This window comes from Corythoichthys intestinalis, chromosome 21 (genome assembly GCF_030265065.1).
Source record: "Corythoichthys intestinalis isolate RoL2023-P3 chromosome 21, ASM3026506v1, whole genome shotgun sequence".
In the NCBI taxonomy this organism is placed as follows: domain Eukaryota; kingdom Metazoa; phylum Chordata; class Actinopteri; order Syngnathiformes; family Syngnathidae; genus Corythoichthys; species Corythoichthys intestinalis.
In genome coordinates, this window is record NC_080415.1 from 37,937,715 (window position 1) to 37,949,931 (window position 12,217).

Sequence of the window (12,217 nt, forward strand, 5' to 3'; positions counted from 1 at the left end):
TTCTCAACAGGTTTAACTAATAAAACAAAGAAAAACCTGACATTACAATAAATAAAACAATCTCCCATTATTATTATTTATTATAATAACCGGTGGGTTTGAGGAAGCTCTCTGATTGTGATTAATAAACGGCAACTGACCAATCTAACATGGATAGATGATTGATACATGGCTAGGGCCTCATCACCAAATGTATCACTACCCCATTTACAGAAAAGTTATGAAGATAAGAAACTTTGATTGCTTTTCACCCAACAACAACAAAAACATCATATGGCACTCCAAAATTAAATTTAAAATAAATGCCATTGGAAGGTAAGTAAAGATATTGTTAATGTATTTTGTTATGTGTTTGTATATAGCTCTTATGGTTACCCAGGCCTACCTTGTAAAGCCCGTTTGAGCCAAGTATCTGTTTATTTAAGGTAATCGACTGATACCAGATGGAACCTTTCCCATCCAAAAGGAGTTTTGATAGCCGCTAGGTGGTTAAATATGAAGCACCTTGCAAAAGCATTCACCCGTCTCGGCTTTAAGCCCATTTTTTTATGTTACGACCTGCAATTTAATGTATTCAAACATTTTTTAGACCAAAGCCTGCAGTGAATGAAGGGATATGTGCAAAGTAGTCGAAAGTTTTAAACGAGGATGGGTTGGGTTTTTTGCTTTTAACCAAGAATCGAGACCGTTTTACGTCTATATCTATAAAGAATTCGGGGACTTAAGCATTTATTCACAAGAATTTTCACCGGAAAAGCTCTGTTTACATCAGGCGGCTGCTAGCTGCATTCACTAACAGACTAGCATTGTACTTCTACATATTTACGTAAAATAAACGCTAACTGCACGTTTTTTTTTTTTTTTTTTAAACCAAGAATTGAGACTGTTTTACGTTAATATCTATAACGAATTTGTGGATTTAAGCATTTATTCACAAGAATTTTCACCGGAAAAGCTCTGTTTACATCAGGCAGCCACTAGCTACATTCACTAACAGACTAGCAATGCACTTCAACATATTCACGTAAAATAAACACTAACTTCACGTTTTTTTTTTTTTAAACCATGAATCAAGACTGTTTTACGTTAATATCTATTAAGAATTTGTGGATTTAAGCATTTATTCACAAGAATTTTCAATGGAAAAGCTCCGTTTACATCAGGCGGCCGCTAGCTACATTCACTAACAGACTGCCATTGTACTTCTAGATATTTACGTAAAATAAACGCTAACTGCACCTTTTTTTTCTTTAACCAAGAATTGAGACTGTTTTATGTTAACATCTATAAAGAATTTGTGGATTTAAGCATTTATTCACAAGAATTTTCACCGGAAAAGCTCTGTTTACATCAGATGGCTGCTAGCTACATTCACTAACAGACTGGCATTGTACTTCTAGATATTTACGTAAAATAAACGCTAACTGCACGTTTTTTTTTTTTTAAAACCAAATATCTAAAAAGAATTTGTGGATTTAAGCATTTATTCACAAGAATTTTCAATGGAAAAGCTCTGTTTACATCAGGCGTCCGCTAGCTAAATTCACTAACAGACTAGCATTGTACTTTGACATATTTATGTAAAATAAATGCTAACGCTAGCTACATTAACTAACAGACTAGCATTGTACTTTGACATATTTACATAAAATAAACGCTAACTGCACGTTTTTTTTTTTTTGCATTTAACCAAGAATCGAGACTGTTTTATACCCATATCGAAAAATAATTCGGGGATTGAAGCGTTTATTCACAAGAATTTTCAACAAAAAAATGTTTTTTGTCTGTGATTCCACTCTGTCAGCTTTGAATGCCTTGCCAACAATGCAGGCCCCCTATTTATCAGCCTGGCGCCCCGTGTCCCGTTAACAGTGTTGTTAATCTTACTGAAAAAAAGTAATTAATTATAGTTACAAATTACTTCTCCCAAAAAGTAATTGCGTTAGTAACTCAATTACCTGAATGTAAGAGTAATTAGTTACTTGGCAAAGTAATTGGTGATAATTACTTTTTTTTTTTTTCCCCTCAAAAAAAAAAAAAAAAAAAAAAAAAAAATATATATATATATATATATATATATATTGGCCACACTATGTGAAGTTTTTTTGTGGAGGTTTTTGGTACAATTGGCCCGAGCCCAATTCTTTACCCTAATTTACCCTTTACCCTGAATCAACTGTTAAAAGTTGTTAAAATTGCTCCCATTATTGCATTAGTTCCCTTCTCTCTACTTTCGACATATGAACGTTTTAAAACTGTTTCATCATTTAAAGATAGATTCAAGTCAAGATTTTGCCGATTTAGAAGTATTTTAGATAAAAAGTTACTTAGGTTCGCTAGGAAGGTTCTCTACAACAGAGCCGTCCTAAAAAGCCTACTGCTTTAAGATGGCGGCTGTCTACTAACGCATGTAGTGCCATGTCTGTCATTTTGCATCTAGTTATATCTATATACAGTACATGTGATATCTACCATGTCTAACATATCTACCATAACATGCGGGCGTAGTTTGTCGGCTATCGGCTACAACATGTATTATTGGAGCTACCTAGCATCGCGTTTGCTCGGCGTCACAACTTTCTTGCCTCCTCCCCGCTCCTGCTCTGCTCTGTCGTCTCGGTGAGTTCGTCTCCCTCAGACTTTTCGACCAATATAGTAACGCATAGTAACGCATGCCTTTCCGTCCTCAGTAACGGTAACGGCGTTGCCAAGATGAGAAAAGTAATTAATTAGATTACCCACTACTGAAAAAAATAACGCCGTTAGTAACGCCGTTATATTGTAACGCCGTTATTAACAACACTGCCCGTTAATACATTATGAAGTCTATGCATGAGCAAAGAAGATATTCACGTACACTTATGTTGTGACTTTTCTCAGCAAAAAACAGCAGATTAGTAACCAGTGTAACTGTATGTCCACCATGTTTTCTGCACAAGTTGGAATTCAAAGCATGAGGCTGGAGCACAGGCCCCTACGTTTGTGTGTGATGTGCTTCTTCCAATTTCTTCTCCGTTTGTCATTTCCCCTTTGGATTCCAGCTCTCAAAACACTCCCTTCTTCTCCTTTAAACTACAAAGCTGCGCTTTTCTCTCTTCCGCTTTCTCAGTTTACTATTTGTTTGCACTGATACTCCTCCCATTTCAGTCTCATCCGCTTGTTTTTAGGGGAAGGCCTTTCTGGCAGTCACTGCATGCGTTGGGCCCGAGGAGCAAAGTGTGATCTAAGGAGAAAGATACGCAAAACAAAAAAACAAGAAAGGAACCCTGCCTTAAGAATTCTTATTCCTAGAGGATAATAACGTGCGATGGCAACAAAAGTAAGATTTTGCTTCTCGCAAATAACTTTTATATAGTGGAACAAATAAGGCTGTGATTGATGCAAGAGCAAGGGTGTAAGGGAGGTGAAGCAACTGATGTAAACACTTTTGTGGTTTGAGAAAAACCAAAACATACACAGCAGCTTTTTTTTTTTAGACTTCTACTCTTGAATGCTGCGCATTTTCACAAGAAATTATTGTCTTCCATCTGTATTTTGGAAGTTATGTAGCAACATGTCTGAGCATGTACAGTATAAGAACCAGAAACTCTATTAGTTAAGCCTCCGCAAACATATATGAATCATATTAAAAACAGATGTTTGTACATTTAACTCATTCTTCCATAACTTTTATTGTGAGTCTAAAGTAGATCAATGGCTGATGTTTGTTGATTAGCTGTCATCCCTCGCACTTCAAATCGAATTGGGTCAGTTCGAGAGAGACAGCGAGAACGAAAAGTGGTATTTGACATATGGCAAAAGGCTTTAGGCATAGGCCATTTTTTTCTGGCATATGGCATTTTTATGGGGCATATAGCAAAATGTCTTCTGCGATATGTGGTGATTTTTTAGGCATATGGCAAAATGGCTGTCAATGGCATTGATTTACATGGGTGCCAGTTGAAGTGTATGGTCAAAAATCAATTTTCTGCCATTGAAAATGAATGGGAAATTTGGACGTGCATGGCTTGCAAAAAATGCCATATGCCCCCCCAAAAAACCTGCCATGTGCCAAAAGCCATTTTGCCACATGCCAAAAAACTGCCATTCACAAAAAGCCATTTTGCCATATGCCAAAAAACTGCCATTTACCAAAAGCCATTTTGCCATATGCCAAAGCTATTTTAAATATGCCAAAAAACTGCCATATGCCAAAAGCCATTTTGCCATAAGCCAAATACTACTTTTCGTTCTCGGCCCTGCTGCAATTCGACCAAGTATGCCAAATTTCGCGGCGTTCCCTGTTCCTAGCAGGGGCCGCCTGCCCTAATTTGTAATACAATGCAGTCGTGGTCAGGCTGGGATACCTCTCATTCTTGCCAGATATGAAAAAGACCTTTTATGAACCTTGTATGAGTGAGTTATTAGTCATTTTCTGAATTCGGCGTGTTGCCCCCCCCCCCCCCCCCCCCCAAAAGGTGGACTTTGGCACCACGCCCAGGTCAGGCCCATGAATGAAAACTCACTATTTTGAAAAATTTAGATCTCATATGTCTCATGAACAGTCTCACCAATTTTGAGGAGGATCTAATTAACTCCCAAGGTGCCAAAGATTCAAATGTGCACCCTGTAAATTGTTAAAAATTGTGTATTTTTTCCACATACAATATAAAATACCCAATTTCCTGTTGGGTTTGGGATCTGGATCCAAGAGATGTTTTGGCGCAATTTTGCAGTTCTTTGAGTTTTGATTTAGATGAAAAATGACCAACTTTTAGATGCATGTATGCAAGAGCAAATAATAATACTTACTTCAAGTAAGTGGATTAATCTGACACATTAATCTGTTAACAAGTTGTTAACAATCAGAACAAGATGGAGAATTTTTTTGGACTAGATTTAAGAAAATTAATCTGATTAAGACATTATAAATTAGCAGTGTAATACTGGGTCACACTGCTCCCATTTTTTGACAATTGCATAAACTACCAATTATTTGTCAACTTTCATGTACCCACGCCCAAAAACAGTTGTTTTCCCTTGTGTATTGCAGATGACACTTTCCATTATTTTGATCTTTATACTCATCTGGTGTTGTCCAGTCATTCCCTACCGGACTCCCCAACATAGGATTGATGATCCAGAGATCAGAAGGGAACACACAGAGCAGGACTACTATCGTGATGCCAGGTGGAAATTTATATTGCATTACTGGGTGATAGTGTGTTCTGTGGGTGAATACCTTTCTTTTGTCGGTCATTAGTAAAACAATTCCAAATAACATCTCCGTCTGGTCTGATTGCCGCCTGTGTAAAGGAGCAGAGAGTGTCAGCGGTGCTGTGACCCGGGAGAATATCCCAGCCAGGAATATCCTCGGTACCAGATTGTACCTCAAATCAACATTACCTTATTGAAAGGTAAGATCACAATAAACAAGTCTGTCTCTAGCTATTGACTGTTCAAATGTACTGTATGCAAGGGGCATAACAAAATATCCAAATGGTGATGTATCGTAATACTTTGCATCCTAAAAGGTTATCGATACGCTCATGCCAAGAATCGAGATATCGTTTTAAAGAGTGGTCAGCGTTAAAAAAAAGAAAAGAAAAAGAACCAACACGCTAATAGCCATTAGCTAGCTGAAAATAAGCTTAACAGACCTATTTTAAGCAATAAATTAGTTCATTTAATCTCAGTGGTGTCAGTGGTTTCAGCCTCCCTAAAATATTCTTAAACCCCCCCCTAAATAATTTGGTGTTGTTTTAATTAAAAAAATACAATTACAAAAAATGCTGACATATTCTCAATGAAGTTGCCATTATATTAGTTTAAATCAATAATCATATAGCCTGTTATTATTAACTTATATAACACCTTTTACCATTTACCATTTAAATGTGATCATAAATCTGTCAGTGTCCCCTTACTTCTTAGAGTAATGTACAATCCCTGACAAAAGTCTTGTCATTTATCCATTTTGAAGAAACAATTGCTAATAACCCGACTTTTAATTATTCAGTTGGTATCAGAAATGGCCCATATGAAAGCTAAGACCCTCCCAAATGATGTTGAATGTACAAAAATATATTTGTTTCACTGAAAAAAGATTTATCATTAAATGAAGACATAAAGGTCAAATTTTGGCAAAGATAAAAGTTTTGTCGCCTACAGAAAGTAGTGTGAAAATTGAACAAAATGCTTTTACTTCAAATACAAAAAAATGTTACATAACATAAGCGAATTAAGTAGTGGTGCTGTGAGACCCAAATTTAATATTTTGTATGACTTCCATGGGCTTCGGCAAGGATTTATACAATTTATTGACAAAGTCATCAGGAACATCAAAGAATGCAGTCTTGCATACCTCCCAGAGTTCATCACCATTCTTGGGTTTCGTCTTCCATGCTTCCTCTTTCATCCTACCCATGTCTGGTGACTGGGCTGGCCAGTCCTGGAGGATCTTGATCTTCTTTGCCTTGAGGAACTTTGAGGTAAAGATTGAAGTATGCGATGGAGCACGATCCTGCTGCAGAATTTGTCCCTTTTTATGGTTAGGTATGTAAGAGGCAGCTAAGATTTGTTGACCACGGAAAACTGGAGATGTGATTTTTTAAAATTTATAATTGGAACCACTATTCAACTTTTCAAACTAGGAACTATTTTCTCCACTAGAAGGCATACTCATGCGTTTTGGATGAATAATGCGTCAGCTCCGTAGATTTTTTTTTTCTCTCGCCAGAATTAAATTTTTTTTTTTTTTTTGCTTTGTTTGGCTTGATGCAGTAATGTACTAGGTAATAGTACAATATAATAACATAATATTGATATTACCATAGATATACAATGCTGGTCAAAAGTATTGTCACCCCTGCAATTCTGTCAGATAATGCTCAATTTCTCCCAGAAAATGATTGTAATTTCAAATGCTTCGATAGTAATATCTTCATTTGTTTTGCTTGCAATGAAAAAACACAAAAGAGAATGGAAAAAAAAAAAAGATTATCATTTTACACAAAACTCCAAAAATGGGCCAGACAAAAGTATTGGCACCCTTTGAAAAATCATGTGATGTTCTCTAATTTGTGTAATTAACAGCACCTGTTACATACCTGTGGCACGTGACAAGAGGTGGCAGTAACTAAATCACACTTGCAGCCAGTTGAAATGGATTAAAGTTGACTCAACCTCTGACCTGTGTCCTTGTGTGTGAGAAACTCATTGATGGATACCGGAAGCGGTTGTTCGTAGTTATTTTGTCTCAAGGTTGTGCCACCAAGTAGTATGCTATGGGTGCCAATACTTTGGTCCGGCCCATTTTTGGAGTTTTGTGTCAATGATAATGATTTTTTTTTTTTCAATTCTCTTTTGTGCTTTTTCATTGCAAGCAAAAAAAGTGAAGATATTACGACCAAAGCATTTGTAATTGCAATCGTTTTCTGGGAGAAATTTCTAATGTTTACCGACCTTGGCCAGAATTTAGCCAGAATTGTGGATTTATAGTACTAGAAAGATGAGAACTGGAACCTGGAACCAGAACAAAGTTCACATGTAGGATATTTGATTCATTTTTCTAAATATTATTGCAGTAAAAATGCAGTTTCGAGTACGTGAAAAGTCAGAGAGGTCCACTACTAAAATTCACCAACCTTGGCCAAAACGTATTAAAAATCGTTGATTTACAGTACCACAAAAATGAGAACTGTAACCTGATCAAAGTACACGTACATGTAGGACTTTTCATTCATTTTTCTAAATATTCGTATGGCAAAAATGCATAGTTTTGAGAATGGGAGTAGTCAGAGAGGTCTACTACTAATGTTCACCAACTTTGGCCAGAATTTATTCAGATTTATGGATTTACAGTGCCACAAAAATGAGAACGGTAACTGACCATCTACTACTGTAAAATGACCTGTTGCCAAGGGGAATCACACAATATTGTACAGATGTGACAACGCACATAACGCACAGGTTTCTCTGCTCCTCCCTTTCCTATAGGTGAGAAAGGGGACGTCGGTGGAAGAGGAGCTTATGGAAAACCAGGCAGAACAGGCCCGATGGGCCCACCAGGTTCCGGCGGAACCAAAGGCAGCAAAGGTAGCATGGGTGTTCCAGGCGAGCCCTGCAAATCCCACTTTGCAGCCTTCTCCGTGGCTCGCAAGAAGGGTATCCACTCCAACCACTATTACCAGACGCTGACCTTCGACACAGAGATTGTAAATCTTTACGGACACTTCAACATGTTTTCAGGTCAATTTTACTGTTACGTGCCAGGGATTTACTATTTCAGTCTGAACGTGCACACGTGGAACCAAAAGGAGACTTACCTCCACATCATGCACAATGAAAAGGAGGTTGTGGTGCTCTACGCCCAACCTAGTGACCGCTCCATCATGCAAAGCCAAAGTCTGATGTTGGAGCTCCAGAGAGGTGACCAGGTCTGGGTCAGACTCTTTAAAGGAGAGCGGGAAAATGCTATTTTCAGTGATGAATTTGATATTTACATCATATTCAATGGACATCTGATTAAACCCACGGATGAACTTTAGCTAACGCAGTGGTTTAAATTTAACGGGAAGATCACTAGCAATGGTGTCATTTGTAAAATATTAGTAGGAAAAAAAATGTTGCTTTAACATAGTGGTGGATCTCAAGTAAATCAGGTTGTTATACCTTAAAATGTAAATAGGCCACATGAAAGAAAAATCCAATCCGTCAAAATTTATTTGGCATCAATTTGGGCTACTGCAGATAAAAATAGAATTCTTGAGGGCAGAACCAATGGCGTACCGCATGCAACACGTGAGTTTTGCTCATTAGTATTCATGACGTTAGCAATTGTTGCTAGGCGGGTGAACCTCATGTTTGTCCCTAACAGTAAATGGGGGGAAATGGTGTACGAACGAGATGTTTACTGAGCTAAACCTACCAATTCTGTCTGAAAATGATGTCCCTGGTACAAAATTACAAATTTTGAGTTAAAGAAATGCCTTGAGTGTCGAGGGCTGAAAAAGACCTGAAAAGGAGCCGACCTGATCCAGAGTTAGCTTTTTTTATAGACACCTTTTCCTTGTGTTCATTGCCTTATGCCACTGACAATGACATTCTCCTGTTTCAACAATCTATCCTTTACCACCATATGCCCTGTCTTTCTTATATATTATATCCTCTGTTTGTCTTGCGTCTCTGACCATTCTTGGGGGCAATTTACATTGCTATTTTCGTGTAGCAATCACAAATGCTACTCAGTGACAGCCAACGAACACTTTGAATTTTTTCATTAATAACAAATCTTAATTCTATCATTTATTTACACTTCCCCCTTACTAAAGTTTTTTTTTTTTTGTTTTTGTTTTTTTTTTAAACATAAGAAAAGGTAACAGTGGCAGTCAGATACCATTTTAGTTTTTTCAGGTCATTCATTGTCAGACAGAAGCAGCACGGCAAAACGCCACGCTAAAAATAAGTAAAAATATCCAAATGTCTTACCTCTTCGTCCTCTGTAGGACCATGGCCCCCAACAAAATGTTTACTGCATATGAAATGTGAATGGCTTCACCTTGCTGGTGTTAAACTGGTCTTTTTGACGTCTTCACAAGTTGATCCATTCTTCACATTTTTTCCTCCGAGTTTTTGACTTATGAAGAAAAAATCCTTCATACATCGTAATGTCTAGAGTCGTTTCTACAAGTTCCATAGCAGCAGTGTTTGACCGGCATGTTCTTTTTTGAAACATTACCGGAGGAAAAAAGCAGAAATAACATGGATTTGATGCGAGGGCGTGTCTGTAACGACCCACTTCCGCATTACAATGGCGACGTCACGGTCTAAAAATAGCATTCGTGCGTACGCTATGGCAAATGAGCCAACAATGATCCCTCGCTTTATCGTGCTACAAATTTCGCGCCCCCAGACTATCGCGGATATTTTTTCAATTAAAAACAAAACAAAATTTTATTTTAAAAAGTTGATATATGCATGTATACATGTGCAAAAGATTGTTTTCTTATATATATATATATATATATATATATATATCTCATAATTATTACATTGAGAGTGCTTTAAAAAACAAAAATATACACTAACATACAGGTAGTCCCCATTCCTACACAGGGGATGTAACCCGATTTTCCGCGCATGTTGGAAAGAACCCTTTAAGTTATCCTAAATCTCAAAACAACTATACAAAAAGTCCAAAATATTTTATTTTGTTTCATTATGGAGGATACACTGCCCTCTGGTGGCAGTGTTGAGTCTGGCTAGACTGTCGCCTTGTATGATTGAGGAGCAGACTCTTTTGACATGGCTAGACAAAGACAGCTGCGCTCTGGTTTGGCCCACATGATTCTGTAAGTTGTTTCAGCTAACGTATGTTTGTGTATGCATTTGTAATTAAGTTTAGAGCTACTGTTTGTGCAGTTATCTGTGAGCAATTTGCCATGACAACTGTAAATACGTTAGCATTTAAGCTAGCGGACTTTTGTCATGCAAATTGTCACATAAGACGTGTACATCGTAACCTAGTGACTACCAGGATAATTAAAAAAAAAATAATAATTTGGGAATAAAAGGGGAAAAAACATGTCTTATAGGTATCATTTTCCAATGCTGTTAAATCTGAGTAATGTAAATACTGTACATTAAACACAACCCCTAATTTTTTTTTTTTTTTTTGGGAAATAAGCTCCACCGCTACTTCGAGAACTTTCGTTTCCCATTAACCGCGAAAACGAGGGATCACTGTATATAATACTTAGTCACATTTGTGCAAATTTTTAATCATCTCATTGTGGTGCATTTAGTTTTACATTGCCATTTGCCAGTAATGAACATAATAAATAATGACTAGTAAGTGTATGTTAACAATACATTGTTACCTTATATATTCACATTTAAATGAGGATGATTATAGAAAGGGTCATGGCTTTGTATAGACATATACATTTATTATTTCAAAATGAATATTATATTTAATGGTGGCACAAACAACTGAACGAACAAACTCCATTTATCTTGAATAACCACACAATAAATGCAAAAAGTCTACCACCAGCAACACTATAAAACAGTGCATTACTTTGCCCTTGTTTTATGACAAAGCCTTCTCAGTTGTAGAAGTAGATATAGAGTGAATTAAATTATATAGTTGCAATGATACAATCTACTTTTTCCAGACTGAAGCATTTTTGTCTTACAGATATTAAAACGTGTATGATATGCACTATACGCGTTTAAATTTTGTGTATTTGACATTCTCTTCCATGAGATTTGATTTCAAATGTCATTTTATTGTGAAATAAAGAGATATTAAAACAAACAAGGGAAATTATGACAATGGTTCTATATTAAAATGTTTTTTTTCTCTCAAGTCCCTCCCGCGATGAGAACAAGTTTTGCTTTGTGTGAAGTGTTGCTCATAGTCATGACACCTTCCTACCACACGATGGCAGACTTGACTGCTGAAAATGAGGGACGTTGCTGAGTTGCAAGTCCGGTGAATTCAAATATTTCAAGTTAAAACACTACTACGGCGCTCCAGTTTTGGCCTTGTGTTCGAGTAAAACTACCATAAAGAAGTTTAGCATTCCAAATAACTTAATAACTTAACATCCAAAATCAGAAGATTAATTTTTTTCAGATCCAAAACCTGGATGAAATAGCATTTTAGGCCTACTTATTAAAAGACATATGCATTTTTTTTTTACATCACAAAGTATTGTTCATAATTTCAGTGTATCACAATGATGTTAGTGTAACTTGATTTCAATTCCTTCAATAGATCCAGTGCCCGTGTTTTTCTCTGAGCTGACTTGTAAAAATAGGCTGTACAGGTAGTCCCAGGTTTATGAACAAGTTCCGTTGCTATGATGACGACGTAACCCGAATTTCCGTGTAAATCAGAATTAAAAGTACTCCAACACGTCAAAATAACAATGCAAAAAGTCCAAATGTATTGTATTTTGTTTAATGAAGGAGGATACACTGCCCTCTCCTGGCAGTGTTGTGTCTGAGCTACAGTTAGTGGAGTTATGCTTGAGCGATTTGCTATAAGAATTGTAAATAGCATTTGTAACATTTAAGAAAGCGAACTTTTGTTAAGCAAATTTGGCTAATTTAATCTACTGAATTTACATATTGATCAGACGAGATGGGCGTTTGAACGCCAATACTTTTGTGTCAAGTGTTTTATTGGTAATTGCGTGCGGTTTTAAACAAAAGTGTATATACACTATAA

General features: G+C 36.7%; 1 protein-coding gene across 3 annotated transcripts; it reads left to right on the plus strand.

The window, feature by feature from the left end:
- The first annotated feature begins 2,429 nt into the window (after window positions 1-2,429).
- c1qtnf1 (C1q and TNF related 1) lies at window positions 2,430-11,323 on the plus strand. Of its 3 annotated transcripts, XM_057825308.1 has the most exons (5): window positions 2,430-2,619; window positions 3,168-3,319; window positions 5,033-5,169; window positions 5,296-5,396; window positions 7,978-11,323. In XM_057825308.1, exons 2-5 carry the CDS (start codon window positions 3,308-3,310, stop codon window positions 8,526-8,528), a joined length of 801 nt encoding a protein of 266 aa, XP_057681291.1. In that variant the 5' UTR covers window positions 2,430-2,619; window positions 3,168-3,307; the 3' UTR covers window positions 8,529-11,323. The 3 variants fall into 3 exon arrangements, with proteins under 3 accessions (XP_057681291.1, XP_057681290.1, XP_057681293.1); XM_057825307.1 differs by lacking the exon at window positions 2,430-2,619 and having other exon boundaries at window positions 3,060-3,319; XM_057825310.1 differs by lacking the exon at window positions 2,430-2,619 and having other exon boundaries at window positions 3,060-3,319; window positions 5,302-5,396.
- Window positions 11,324-12,217: the final 894 nt, after the last annotated feature.